Consider the following 15710-nt stretch of genomic DNA (forward strand, 5'->3'; position numbering starts at 1 on the left):
TAAAGGTTTTGATTTGGATAAGAGAATATTAGGTTTTAAATGTGTTATAGGATCACATACTGCCAATTTAATATATAACACAATTTTATCTGTCATTGATGAATATAGTTTAAGAGATAGAATAATGGCCATAACATTAGATAATGCAATTGTAAATACTAAAGCAATATAACTTTTTAAAAATGATTTAAGTTTATTCGGTAATAATGATATATTTCACCAACGTTGTGCATGTCATATAATTAATTTAATAGTAAAATCCGGTTTAAAATCAATGTCATGTCATATTAAAAGAATTAGAGATAACATTGCTTGGATTTAAGGTAGTAATAAAAGAATACAAGATTGGTTTAGATTTTTACAAGCATGTAATCAAAATCCTAGAGCATTAGCCTTAGATATGCCCATAAGATGGAACTCCACTTATATAATGCTTGAACAATGCATCCCCTATAAAGATGCTATAACAAATTATGTTAGTGCAAAATTAGGACCAGGATTTATAGATGAAACTGATTGGCAAATTGCCGAACTCTTGTTTAACTTTTTAGGTAGATTTCACAAAGTTACTTTAAAGCTTAGTGGAACTTATTATCCAACACCACCATTAGCGTTAGGAGAACTTTTAAGAATGTCTATTTTATTTAGTGAATTTAGGACATACGAGATTTTAAGAGTTCCAATTGCCTCTATGGAAAAGAAGTTTAAAAAATATTGTTCTAAATTACCAATGTTGTATGGTTTCGGTGTTATTTTTGACCCTAGATTAAAATTAGATGGTTTAGAAAGTGGATTAGATACCTTAGGTGACTTTTTAGCTATCGACACTACTGACCAATTTTCTATTATAAAGGAAAAAATATTTTCTCTCTGTAGCTCTTATGAAAGTATGTTTAGAAACACACCTCGTGTAGAACAGCCGCAACAACGAGACAACAATCCCCATTCATTCTTGAATGTTTTCGGGTTGTCTAAGAAGAAGAAGAAGACGACGACGACGACTCAAGGTCAAGAAGAATCTGGGAGTGGGTCTTCATCAAGAGGTGGTGGCAACAACGACGGCTTCAACGAGTTAATGGCGTACCTAAGTGAGGGCTTAGTTGTAGACAATAGTGAAATGTTTAATTTGGTTCAGTGGTGGAGGGCACGAGCATTAACTTGGCCGATCCTAACACGACTAGCAATGGATATTTTTTCAATCCCGGTCTCTATTGTGGCAGCCGAACAAGCATTCAGTACAACCGGCCGAATACTTGAAGAACGGAGAAACGCATTACAACATGATATTGTTGAAGCTTTGGTGTGCATCAAGGATTGGGATCGTTCCGGCCAACGCTTACACGATATAATCTCACCTGTAAGCCAAGAATGGATCGATGAATTTAATAGATTAACTTTTAATTTTCAAGACGATCCTTCTGCTTCAAATTAAATTTTATTATTGTAATTTGTAAATATTTATTTACTTTGTATAGTGTCATTATAATCTTGTATAGATTTTATAAGTTCGTCAAATTTGTATAGACTTTGTATTGACCTTAAGATATTTCTTTTATTCTTTTTAAACGATCAAAAAATGAAAAAATAATTAATATATTTAAAATAATTATATATTTATAAAATACCGTCTCAATTTATTTTATTTTATCGACTAAAAATTTACAATACGTATTAATTTCGTTATTGGAGCTAGTTGGTATTGTTTTTTTTCCGCCAACCACACTCGGAAGAATTTCTAAGAAAGAAGCAGAGAATGTGGAGCAGTAATTTCGTCAAACATCTGTCGTGCACTCTAACCTCTTGCAACTTCCACAAACTCTCATCGTTCCCTCGCTTCGTCTTTTTCTTTACAAAAGCTCCCAAACAACCGACAGAGTTAACCAAACCCACTTCCGCTTGGTTTTCTCCAAATATCTCTGCTTCTCTATCTTCCTTAGCCTCTTCGGAAACTTCCCAAACCAATTCCTATGTTTCTCCTTATCTCTCAGTCGACATTCGCTGTCACAAAGATGTCGTGGTTAGCTTCTTTCTCTCGATTTTGTTTTTTTTTCTGTTTAGACTTCATGTGGGGTTTTCTTCTTTTGCTCTTTTTCTCGTTTGATTGCCGAGAAAAAACAGTGGAAATATAAAAAAAAAAAAAAAAAATTGCCCATTTTGGGTTAATGAGCAAATTTTACTTCTGACATTTTGTACTTTAGAGCTATTTTCAGCATGAATTTAGACTGAAATTTGATATATATATATATATATATATATATATATAGAGAGAGAGAGAGAGAGAGAGAGAGAGATGATGACTGGTTTGTTGACAATTGACATGGTGTTTGTTAAACTAATAGAGTAATTGGGTTACGATTGGTAAACTTTGGTTTTTTTTTTTTTTTGATAAATTACTTTTACCTTTTCCTAAACACATGGAGGGCTCAAACAAGCAATTTCTCTTCATTGGTGTTTGACGCCATTTCTAAAAATATTGCACTTGGAGAACTACTACAGTTGGTTATGAAGATATCATTTCTTGTATGATATCATAATTTGACACCAATAACCAATAAGGGCAGCAGTGACATCCACCTTCTATTAGTGATTAGTGGTGGTGCTTAGTACCGGTATTACCCCAAGCGTTTTTCGATATCACTGACTACTTTATTAGGAGTGCTATTGTGCATCAATGGTGCCCGACGCCACAATTTACATGAAATGTGTCACACAAATGGATCTCACATGCATGTAGAACTCAGTTTGTGTGAGTGGTGGTGTCAGGCATCTCTTATGCGTCTAGCATTGAACCCACCTCATGTGAACCCATAAATGCGTAGATAAATATAATGCAACTAAATATTAGCGGCTTGGATTACTATATGAAGCATAAGGGTTTATTATGATTCAGAAAACTCATTTTAGAATAATTCTCAGTTTACGTGTGTTTTTTGTGAAAGAAAACATTGTAGCGAGCCACGAACCATGATCCGAACCATGGCACGAATCCTTACTCCAAATGCAGTATATTTTATGTGACTGATTCACTATGTCATTAAGGCTTTAAAAAGCCCTGTATGCTTCTTTTTGTTGCCCAGGATATGCTTTCAGAAGCTCTTTTATGCTTTGGCGCAAATTCTACAAGTATTGATGAAAAAGATACAGATGAAAGTTCTGATGAGGTAAACCCACCAATCCATTGTCTCTTACACAGTCACACTATTGTTTGTATTTGATGTGACACGTTTTATATTTCATTCCTCTTGTTCTTGTTTTTGTGTCATTTTTTTCCCGCTCTTTTAAATTTTCAAGGCAATTAGGAATAATCAATGAGCTACGGGACATGAAGATAAGATCATAGCAAAAGTACTGTTCTGGATATTACTTTGGGATAGGACTATAAATCCATTATTGTTAATGAACTTATGCCAATTTGACAACGCAAAGATCCATGTTTGCCGACTGCTGTGAGTTGTTGAGCCGACATAAGGAGATTGCGGTTCGAGAAACACGTGTTTATGTCCTAGAAACAATGTGAAACATCTTCCATCATTTATGTTTTGCTGCATACTTGCATTGTTTCCATGTTGTCTGTTCATATTCGACAAATAATATGCTAAATGGTATTCATAAGCCCAAAACCTGAAAGTGTCAGTCTCTAGCAAGAATCTGCCTTTTTTGAAAAGTTCTTTTTAAGGACAGTCATATTGTCTATTATAACATTATTTATTCCCCTTTTTTCTCTCAATTCCTTGGTGACAAGAGAGAACAGAAAAGGTATATCAAGTTATTTTCTGTAAAGGTATGCTTATGAGTCACTTTGTTGCAGATTTGTATCAATTCCATATTTCCTGAAGGTCACGACATAAACTCGTGCATTTCACATGCTGCTGATTCCATAGGCTTGAAGGAACTACCTAGATATGAAGTTAGGGTGGGTGAGCAATATGATTGGATAAAGAAAACCCAGGTTGCTCCTTTTTTTATTCTTTTTTTCCCCCTGTTGATCTTATTTAAAAGTTTTCATTTTCTTAATTTTATCACATACTTCTAATTAAAGTAACCGTGTTGCTGATTACGTACTAACTCTAGATGCTTTTGCTTTACCATATTTACAGGAATCATTTAATCCAGTCAAAGTTGCAGAAGGACTTTGGATTGTGCCCGAGTGGAAAACTCCCCTGGTATGATCATCTCAAAATATGTTTTCTAAAGTTTTTTTCTTGAAAGGTCTCTTGCCATACATATGCGATCGGCTTGTTCGTCAAATCTGATTGGCTTTTATATTTTTGAACATTTCATCATATAGTTGATTTTTTAATTTTTATTTTTAACTTTCTGCTGGAACTGGGGTTCCTTTTTCATTCATACTAGTGGACTGCAATTCTAGATTTGGATCACAAAGATAAAATTAATCTTTAGAGCTAACCTTGACGTATAGAATCTATATAACATTTCTTTTTTTTTTTTGTTGTTCAAACAGGATCTTCAAGCGACAAACATAATACTGAATCCGGGACTAGCATTTGGAACTGGGGAGCACGCCACCACTAAGTTGTGTCTCTTGCTGCTGCACGGTTTGATCAAGGGAGGAGAACACTTCTTGGACTATGGCACGGGTTCTGGAATTCTTGCAATTGCAGCATTAAAGGTATACGTTTATTAGTGAATCAATCTTGTATCTAAAACCCAAGTGAAAACTCATTTATAAAAAATTCACATTATTGCAAACGTAGAGTATCAGTAATTTCCTTTCAGATTATGAATTTATGAGCTAAACTTTGATTAAGACTCATTTTTTCACATCATCTTATTTCTGTAGAAACCTGAAACAAAGGCATAAAATCTTGAAAGCATCTAATTTCTTTTAGGTGGATTTTTTTCCCCTTTTAGGAACTTTCTTTCCCAATGGTTAGAGTAGAAAGGTATTTTCTTATCTTTCTTCCTTTTGTTTTGTTTTTGTTTTTGTGTTTTTTTTTTGGCCAAAATAAGAAATATTGGGACATTGTTAAACATGGAGAGACGTCAAAGATGATTATTAATAGTTGGTTTCTATAGCAATTAAAGATATTACTACTATGCAATTTTTTGTAGTGAAAAGCAGTTTAGAAGCAGAGTATATGGTAAGCTCATGGTAAACTTTATTATCTATTATTTTTTCTTGACCAAACGAAAAGTTGTAATACTTTTTTCTATGTGCTGCCCCCTATAAATACAAGTTTCTTCTAGTAGAACTTTCCAACATAAATGTGAACCTTCCAAGAATTTGTAGCTTCTGCACCTCCTCCTTTTCGATGCTTTCAAGAATGTTCCTAGCAACTGGCTGCTTTTTCTTTCCTTTTTCCCTAGTTCATTCAAAATAATGCAACAACGATTGTGCCAGATAATTCATAGATCCTAACTTCTCATCTTGACTGGGAAATGCAGTTTGGTGCTGCCTTATCAGTTGGAACTGATATAGATCCCCAAGCTATTGCATGTGCTCGCGAGAATGCTGCTCTGAACGACATAGGACCCGAGAAAATGCACCTACAGCTTATTCCCGAAACAACCAGCCCCGGATTGAGGAATTTATGTGGAATTCCAGAAACAGAGAACTTGATTGAAGTGGTGCCAGAGACAGAGAAATTTGACGTCGTAGTTGCAAATATACTATTGAATCCTCTATTGGATTTGGCAGGGAACATTGTCTCTTATGCCAAGCCTGGAGCTGTCGTTGGTGTCTCTGGTATTCTGTCTGAGCAGGTAAATTCCGATGATAAGAAATAAGGGGAATTTCTACTTATCATTAATAGGAAAAAAAGGAGTGTTCCCTTTCCCATCTATTCCCGTGGGGCCCACATGATTTAGGGAATGAAAAAAAAAAAAAATTTTAAGTTATCCTTTTGTTTCTTGGAACCGGGATAAACTACAAAATTACTTTTTAGCCAAACTAAATCTTAATCAATATATTTATGTATAAGAATACTACTTAAGCCCTATTGTGAACGTTAGTATGCACTAGAAAAGGTATTAGATGGATTGTTTCCAATTTCACTTCCTAATAATGCTAAAAAGGAATCAATAACCTCCTCTCTTATTTCTCATCTTTCCTGTCCAAAACCTTCCCTTTCCCATTGCATCCTATTGTGATTTGATATACATACTCCAAAAATATGCTATAGCTAGAAAAATCAAATTTTCACATGGTTCAAAATAATTTAGTTAAAGTACTACACTTCTTGGAGGATTTACTTTGGCCAGATTTGGGAATCAAGATCGATATGATGGTAACGAATTCTTCGACCTGATCGTTATTTATATATTTATCTATATTTATTTTTTGGATCATGTGTTTCATGCAGGTTCCATATATTATGGAGCGATATTCACAGTTCTTGGAAGGCATATCAGTATCAGAGATGGATGATTGGGCCTGTGTATGTGGCACAAAGAAAAGAAATGTTTCTGCTGCAAACTGAGAAATGAAACCTTCTTTGTTAAACCAATTTCCAAGCACATGCTCTGTTATTGTTAAGTTATTTTCAACTAGTTGTGCCTTGTGCCAGTGAATTCCAATTAGCCTACTTGGGACATGACCATTTCCCATAATTGCGCCTTTCATTCAACCATTACATAGTGAACCGTCTTCTGTTTTCTCTCTCGCTTTCACTTTGGTTCTTTTCCGCCCTCCTAGGAAGCTGCATCGTTAACCTTTCATGTATGTTTACTCTTATCCCGCAGGAGTGGCTCCAGCACGTCGGAAAGCTTGAGGATTTTGCGCAGAATGCTCAAAAAACAGCAAGATACAGTCCAATCGTAATAAAAGAAGTCTGCAAATTTTGTAAAGAACGAAGAACGAAACATTATTTAAGCCTGGTTTCTAATATGATATTCATACCTTCTGAATGGTATTTTACCTTATTTTTTGACCATACATATATTGAACAACAACCTCTAAAGTTCTTCACCTTGGGAGGCTGATCATGCTCATTTTGTTGTTTCATTTGGCATAACAAGTTATCATCTTCTTTACTCAATAAAATAATAGGTCTTACAATACAGTGAAAAGGTTGAAAGTTTAAACTAAGGTTGAAAGTTTCATCATATAGTGGAGGTAAATGGGTGGTTAACTTATGGTTAACATATACCTTTTTTTTTTTTTTTTTTTTAATGATTGATTTTTATGGTCATTAGTAAAAATAAAAAAAATAAAAAAAAGAGTAAAAAATTGAATCATAAAAACAATTTACAAATTGATAAAATGTAGGAAAAGACAAGATAAAAAAGTGGGGAATTAAGGTCTCGTTCTTTTCGCAGATTCGAGTTTTGAATTCGAATTAAGATATAACGTTTTATGAGAGCTCTTAATTGTAGCAGAAAAAAATAGATGTGACATTTTCTGAGAGCTTTTAACTATAGAAACTTAAAATTGAAAACTTGAATAGGTAAAATGAATAAGGCCTAAAAATTTTATTAAGTTAATCAATGAACCGAAAAAAATCCTATTGGGATAAAGAAAGTATAAGCAAGAGTGCACTATTGTTACATATTTCAGTGCATAACGATTCAAGATGTGCCTATGCTTCTCTAATGCTATATTTGGTATGATAGAAAAGAGGAAGAAAGCTGGTGGAGGTATTATTGAGTGTAAAATGATAAAGTGAGTTGTTTGATAGAAAAGAAGGGAGTAAAGAAAGGAAAATAGGGCGGATAAAAGTTGTGAAGTCCACTGAGTTTTATCCCTCCTACATTGAGTGGAAAACTTAAATCCAACCATTGATGACTAAAATAAATTTTTTATCCCTATTTTAAAGCTAATTAATATTAAATAGAAAAAATTTCATTTTGATACATTCTGTTATATCAAAATTTGAGTTTGGTATTTTTTATTTTTGAAAATTTTATGCCAGTACTTCGATCTTTTAAAAAATCTTTTTTTAGTACATCGGAGTCATTTTTTAGGACACAAAAAGACAAAATCGCTCTTATTGTAAAAATTGATTTGTTGACTAGAATTTTGAAGAAAAAGAAAGGATTTTAAATAGATGAATTTTTTAAAAAATGATTAAGCTCTATAGGTATAACAATTTTTAAAATCTTTTTTCCTTTCAAAATTCTGGTCAATTGATGAATTTTTACAACAAGGGCAATTTTGTGTTTTTGTGTCCCAAAAATGGCTAAGGTACGAAAAAGAGATTTTCTAAAAGGTCAAGGTACCAGTATGAAATTTTTAAAAACAGAGGATACCAAACTCAAATTTCGATATAACAGAGAGTACCAAAATAAAATTTATTAGTAAAATAGTCATTTAGTCTATTACATATTTCTTTCCTCCCATCATACCAAACAACGTAAAGGAAAAGGAAAGAATTTCCTTTCCTTCCATTTTCTTTCAATTCTCTTTTCTTTTCCTCTTACCAAACGGAGTGTAAAGCCCGAGAACATTGTCATCAAGGAATAAGTTCCCAAATTGTTGCATCAATTCTTGATTATCTGTTGTATGATGCATTTGATGCGAAGTATGTTCCCAATCTTTAAGGCCTCGTTTATTTTACTGATTAGAGTTTAGAATTCGAGTTTTGTTACAGTAAAAAGTTCTCGGAAACAGTTACATCTAACTTTTTTGCTACAGTAAAAAGCTCTCACATAAAAGCTTAGTTTGGTATTACTTTTTCCTCTCAAAATCAACTTCTGCTTGTAGCAGAAGCTAATTTTAGTGTTTGGTAAATCTCCTCCAAAATACTTTTTAAAGAAATTTTCAAGAATCTACAGCTAAAATCAGAAGCAGCCTAAAGACAACTTTAGCTTTTAGATTGTGCGGGAATCAACATAGTACAATTAATAAAACTTTTATAATACCCATAATACCCCAATGAAATTTAAAATTTACAATCTTCCCAATTTAAAATTCAGACTCGTAATATAATATAATATTATAATAAATAATATCATAATTATATTAATAACTCTAATATTATTTTTTTATTATATAATATGATATTATAATAAAATTATAATTATTTTAATAATATGATATTATAATTATAATATCATTATAATATGATATTTTAATTATTATTTTATAATATATTATATATTATATTGTATTGATATTATTATATTTATTATATTAATAATATTACAATAATATTATTACATATAATATAATTATTATATTATTATATTAATAATAATATAATAATTAATATAATTAAATATTAATATAATCTTATAATACTAATAGTATTATATATTATAGTGTATTACGTTATATAATATATTAATTATAATATATTTGTTTAATATAATATAATAATGATTATATAATATAATATAATATAGTTGTAATTTTTAATTATATTATAACTGAAATATTAATATTTTTATGTAATATTATAATATTATAATTATATTAACCATTTTAATAATATTATTATATTCCATATCTTTGTTATATAATATGTTATTTAATAATAGTTTTATTGTACTATATTACATATAATAATAAATATACATTATATTGTAATTATATATATTGTATTATATAATATAATATAATATAATCGTTATTTTTAATTATTTGATTTTGAGTTACTATTTTAATAATATTATTATATTCTATATCATAATTATTTTTTTGTATTATATTAAATATTCTAATAAATATATATTATATTGTAATTATATATATTATATTATAGTATAGTATATTATAGTCCCAATTTTTAATTATCCACAATAATTTAACCTCATAATTCACCAAACGCTATTACACTGATTTTGGAACCAGCACAATTACTATAATTATAGTTTACCAACAAACACTCAACTGATTTTTGTAACACCTGTTTCTTCTTTCAGCACAACTAAAAGTAATTTTTTCAAAATCTACATTACTACCAAACTAAGTCAAAGTCACATATCAACTCGAATTAAAAACTCGAATCAGCTAACTAAACGGGCCCTAAAACATCTAAGCACTTCAACCATTTCCTCAGTCAAAGAAATCCTTTGTTCTTCCCGTGTAAAATGCGAATTATAATAGAGAAAAGAAAATTAAGAAAAATATATAATAGGGCAAAAAAATAAGGATGTAAAAAGGGTAGACAAGAAAAAGAAAGAAAAGAGGAAAAATGAGAAATAATTTAAAAATAAAAGGAAAGAAAGAAAGTTTTTTTTTAAAATCCAACGAAAAAACTGATTACCACTTAGTATGGATAGAAAGACTTCAGTGCATAATTATTCAAGATATGCTTATGCTTCTCTAAGACTCGGGAACATCGTCATCAAGTAATAAGCTCTCAAATTATTGTGTCAATTCTTGATTATTTGTCATATGTTACATTCGATGCGAAATATGATCCCAATTTTAAGACATGTTAGGTCAAAGAAGTCCTTTGTTCTTCTACTATCTTCCCGACTATGTTAAATGCAAATTCCGAAGAAATTGTTGATACAGGAATACTGAAGAAATCACGTGCTAACTGGGAAAGATTTTGCTTTCAAGGTACTTATTAAGGTTCGCATATTGCGTATTTGTGGTTGGTATTGGACTCAAATCTTCTATTCCATTTTAGTCTCACAATTAATGTCTAACAAATCATATCATGTCACGTCGTATACAAAATTTAAATTATTTTTTAACTAACTCTTTTGTGCTTATCATGAGTTGATATACTATGATTATTAATTAGACACTAATTAAAACACTAAAAATTGTCCGACGCTGGATCCGTATTGATCAAGAGGAGATATAAACCCAAGTTGCTTTTTGGATCGGTTTTGAACTTCTTGTGTCCGCAAGTTGCCGAACTTATTCTCATAGATTGCATACACTTCAAACAACGTGTCACTTGCGTTCGTAATTTGTGAAGGAACATCAAGACCAATTTTTACAGTTTCTGCTGTAGGAACTATTTTTTACCACAGGTAGAAACGACTATTTTAGCCATTAAATTAATTTTCCAATAAAATGTTCTACAAATTTTAACATTGATACTCAAAACAAACCATTGAAAATTTAATTTAACGGATAAAACAACAATTCTTCTTACCGACAATTCGAAAAAGAAAGAAAATTTCAAACATAAAAATCCCTATTTATTATTCGTAAGTTCAAAAGTAATTAGCAAAAAAAAAAAAATGTAATTTTTACTGTAGAAAATTTATTTTTTGTAGGAATTGCTGTTTTAACTATTTGGTTGATTTTTTTTTCCCTGTTTTAGCCATGGTGACACGTTTTTGTTTTTTACTAACAAAAACCTAAAAAAAGGTAGCATATGCTACTTAAACTACATTACATGCTCGAAAAGTGGTAATTTGATATAAACAAATTATTGGCAACATAAGGGACTAACAGAATGGATAATATCTTAAAGGAACTTGTATATAAAATTGGTAATTCTCACTACTAAATGATCAAGACAAACAATCCATGATCAAGCTTTCGGTCATCCACAAAAATATACTAAAACCATGAGAGGACTTCTATCCACAAGGCTTCGGAATTCAGATACCACGTGAACAAGCTGGTTAAAATAGTTTCAAAAAGTTCCTTACCCACTTTGTTAAGGCAAAAGTTTACAGCAGATGCATATTAGTCTTATAATTACTGTGGTTATTATCGCTTTTAACATAGCACAGCAAAGACTTCACCAGTCGTCTCCAGTCGAAAGAGCTTTCACCAGGTGTCACCTAGTTCAACAGATTCGTTGATCGAATATCACCGCTTGAGCAGCCTCCTTCCTAGAGCAGGAGCTTTTGGAATGTAGACTTTGTAGCTCACCTGGGAAAAAAAAAAAAGCATTGAGAAATGATAATAGGATCAAAACAAAGTTGCAAACTAATCACTGAAGTCACTAATAGAGCAGCACAAGTTGCAAAGTAAAAATTGTAACATGCCAAAACCCCAACCTTAACTATTTCTCCACCCCGCATAACAGACATAGTTTTCTGCTCAAACTGAGACCCTTCATGAGCTTCATCTTGCAGTTTATCAGCCCTAGTCTCTACGGATGTGCATTTAAGCGAAGGAGACTCGGAAGCAGCGGAGCTACATGCATTATTGACGTCTGTACTATTATTATTATCACTATTCTGGGTCGCAGGTGGGGCAGTTACAGCTGAGGTCTCATCTAAACTACTCTTGGTAAGCAACAAGTTTGCCCGAGGTTCCTCACGTTCCGGTGCTTGCGTTGGAGTTGAACAAGTTTTTGACAATTGACATGTCAACACCGGTGTGGTCAATGTTGGTTGCACTGCAGAAGTACCGGCAATGACTTTTTCTTCAGAGTTTCCACAAAGAGTTGTCTGACGTGTTGAACAAGCAACATTCTGCTTTGCAGGCACAGATTCATTGCCACGAGTATTCTTGTCTGTCATGTTTTCGTCAATGTGGGAAGAAGAGGTGGTATCTTTCCTTGTTAAAGGAACCCGGACCCCTTTTCCTGATTGGGTTTCAGTTGAAACAGCCACTTCCGCACCATCCTCTCTTGAAAAATTAGCACCAACAACTCTAGTATCATCCTCCACATTGGACCCAGTTTGAACTGGTTCCGCATTTGGAATAGAGGACTCCTTCACACCCCCCTCACTCTTATTGTTCTGGTTAACAGTAGTTTTTCCTCTGGTTTGCAGCCCTCCCCGAAACCTTCTTAGATTTTCCAAAGCCCTCTGTCTTAAAACTGACTCCAAGTCATTCACAGTATTCGTAGTCGCACGTTCATCAAAGCTATGGTTACTTTCATCAAATCGGCTCCCATCATCAGCGATGGAATCATTGCCACTCTTCACATGTTCGTTGCATCTCAAGTCTGAGACGGCAGTGTCATCACCGTTTTCATTCTCTAACCTCATTTTCTCTACCTCATCATGTGAAGAGAGATCACCTTCTCCCCACTTGTTCCCCACATCATTGCTATCATTGCTTCTACAGGGAGGGTAATCACCATGAATATGTATAATCTCTTCTTTATCTCCATCTTTACTTAGTTCCATATCTCCATTATCCCTTTCCGCAACAATAATAACCGATCTCAACCGTCTTGACTTGTTGACAACAAAGACATTCTCCTCACTTTGATGAGTACTACATTCACTAAATTGACCGCGCGAAGGACTCCTTGACCTATATCTACCCCTTTTAGATGGACTTTCAACCTCGTCGAGAATTATTTCATCTCTCTCTTCTTTTCCACAGTTGCTCCGGTGCCTCTCAAATTCAACTTCATGACTGCTGCTACCATCACCTTGACAAGTTGAGCAGCTCCAAGACCTGCTACTTGTAGAACTCGTGCTATAATCTCTCCTACACTTCTTCTTTGAATAGGCTTTGTTCTTATTCTCATAATAACGTTTTCTCTTTGACCCTTTTCTCTTCCTCGCACGGGGAGAATCCCCGCTACTTTTGCTGCTATAATACTGTTTCCTACCCTTCTTCTTACTACTTTTAACATCCTTTCGGGCACGAATTCGAGAACTTTTACCTCTATGGTTTTCATCCTCAGAACTAGAAGAGTAAGAAGATGAACCTGATGTATCATCATCTGAAAAACGACGGCGAAGCTTCTTCGATTCGTGTTTTCTACTCCTAATCTTACTCCTCTTCCTCTTTCTAGCCTGAATTTCCATGTACATTAGATCGTTTGCAATCAAGTTCAAAAATAACATGTATTAAAAAAAAAAAAAATTGAAAGAGAAATATCAATACTGCTCAATTAACTTCTAAAGTTAAGGGCCCCTTTGGTAAGGTTTTCAAAATGATTTTGTTTTCAATATAAAAGTAAAAATGAGATTATTTTGAGAATCATTCTGTGACCGATTCTAAAATTGCGTTTGGTTAGTTTTTTAAGAGATTGTTTTGAATATTATAAAAAAGTGAAACTATGTTTAGTTATAATTATTAATTGATATATTATAAGTTTGTTGATAAGTACTAGAAATGAAAATAAAAAAAGAAAAATAATTTTCAACCATTTTTTAATTCCTTCACAAAAATCATTCTCACCGTTTTTTATATTCGTTTTCAAAATATTTACAAACATGATTGGAAGATCGTTTTCATTTGCATGTCTCAAAAGTGTGTAAAAACGTTTTCAAAATCAAGTAACCCTAAGTTTCAAAAACTACATTCTAAAAAATTAATAAAAAATTATAAATTTGTACGCTGAAATTGTTCCTATCAAAATATCCAATTACGAAATTGCGCACAATATTTATAAAATAAAATTAAAAAAAGGGTAAAATTACAAGAATTATAGGTAGCAGCAGAAGAGAAAACCTGAGAGGAAGCCTTGGAGCGTTTTTTCTTCCGAGAAGAAGAAGATTTTCCCATCTGGATTTTTTCTCTCTTTTTTTACCTGCAAATAACTAAACAAAGAGATGACAAAACCAAAACCCAGAAAAAAATAATGATAATAAACAGAAGAAACAAAGAAGAAAGAAAACGGAAGGGAATTCAAGTAATGGGTGAACAATTGGGGATCAAAATGGAAATCGAAGCGGAAGCAAAGAACAAAGCTCACTATTTTTGATGGGTTTCTTTTTCTACTTGCCCGGGATCGAGAAGAAAGTGAACAATCAACAATTCATATAAATAGAAGGGTAAATTGCACCACTGCCCACTAAATTATTCATTTTTTACATAATGTACCCTGAACCTTTAATTTTAATAAACTGCACCTTAAATTTTAAAATCATTAACAATTAAGGTCATGTTATCAAATTGACGGTTTAAAACAAGTAATTTGCACATGAAACATAAAGATCGACACTTATCAAATCATGAGACGCACAATTCTTGTGTCGCAAATTGTCAATTTGATAATGCCATTAACGACTTCAATTGTAACTGATTTTAAAGTTTAAAGTGCAATTTACTAAAATTAAGGACCCGTTTAGTTCGATGATTCGAGTTGAAATGTGACTTTATGTGAGCTCTTACTGTAACAAAAAAGTTAGATGTGATTGTTTCTGAAAGCTTTTTATTATAACAAAACTCGAATCGGTGAAATGAACGAGACCTAAAAGTTCGCTGCCCATTTACAAAAACCGAATAGCTTAGGGTGCAACAATGCAATTTACTCTAAACAAAAGTGTATTTTGCACATTTACCCTTGAACTTATAAAGTTTTGACAACATACCCCCAAACATACCCTCCAAACTTTAAATTTTAACAATTTAACTTTTCACTTGTCAAATTGTTCCAATATTCCCACTTTTGATGATGGCAATTTGTATAACTAACATATTTGTTTGCTTAACATGAATTCTTTGTTTTTCTTCTTACTTAGTAGGCGTGACTCTTACCTTCAAATTAAGAGGAATGTTTCACGGAGGAAAAACAAGTTTGTAGATGAGTGGTATCAGTTTGATTTCAATACTCTTGTATTGTTTTTTATCCATCGAAAAATCGAATCGGTAAAATAAATGAGCCGTAACATTCTCTTGTGAGACACTTTATGAGGAAAAATAGTTTAAGTGGAACTTATTTGCATTAGAGTTTGAGATTAATATTTTCTGAATTAATAAACAGGTTGACACAAACGTGACCAATTAACAGTAATACAAATTGCCACTACCCCAAACTAAGAGCTCATTTGGTAAACAAATTGAAGTAGTTTGAACCAAAAAGTTCAAATGAACTAGGGTATGGTAAATATTTTGAGGCTTGGTTCAAACCACTTATTGATGTTTTGAATGAAAAGAAAAAAAAAAAAAAAAAAAAACACACACACACACACCAACAAAT

At 32.3% G+C, this 15710-nt stretch overlaps 2 protein-coding genes across 5 annotated transcripts; one reads left to right on the forward strand and one right to left on the reverse strand.

Moving 5' to 3' along the window:
* Positions 1 to 1723: 1723 nt before the first annotated feature.
* LOC21392937 (ribosomal protein L11 methyltransferase) lies at positions 1724 to 6893 on the forward strand. 4 transcript variants are annotated; one of them, XR_002903088.1, is made up of 8 exons: positions 1724 to 2017; positions 3078 to 3161; positions 3809 to 3952; positions 4098 to 4163; positions 4463 to 4630; positions 5407 to 5724; positions 6324 to 6597; positions 6703 to 6893. XR_002903088.1 is itself a non-coding variant. In XM_024172095.1 (7 exons), the coding sequence occupies exons 1-7, from the start codon at positions 1754 to 1756 to the stop codon at positions 6438 to 6440; spliced, it is 1161 nt and encodes a 386-aa protein (XP_024027863.1). In that variant the 5' UTR covers positions 1724 to 1753; the 3' UTR covers positions 6441 to 6893. The 4 variants fall into 4 exon arrangements, 2 of the variants coding, with proteins under 2 accessions (XP_024027863.1, XP_024027864.1); XR_002903089.1 differs by having other exon boundaries at positions 6324 to 6491; XM_024172095.1 differs by having other exon boundaries at positions 6324 to 6893.
* Positions 6894 to 11322: 4429 nt separating this feature from the next.
* LOC21392938 lies at positions 11323 to 14501 on the reverse strand. Its single transcript, XM_010107889.2, has 3 exons — positions 14240 to 14501; positions 11875 to 13578; positions 11323 to 11746 (listed from the first exon to the last, which is right to left on the reverse strand). Exons 1-3 carry the CDS (start codon positions 14291 to 14293, stop codon positions 11684 to 11686), a joined length of 1821 nt encoding a protein of 606 aa, XP_010106191.2. The 5' UTR covers positions 14294 to 14501; the 3' UTR covers positions 11323 to 11683.
* Positions 14502 to 15710: the final 1209 nt, after the last annotated feature.

Source organism: Morus notabilis, unplaced genomic scaffold, assembly GCF_000414095.1.
Source record: "Morus notabilis unplaced genomic scaffold, ASM41409v2 Scaffold175, whole genome shotgun sequence".
NCBI lineage: Eukaryota > Viridiplantae > Streptophyta > Magnoliopsida > Rosales > Moraceae > Morus > Morus notabilis.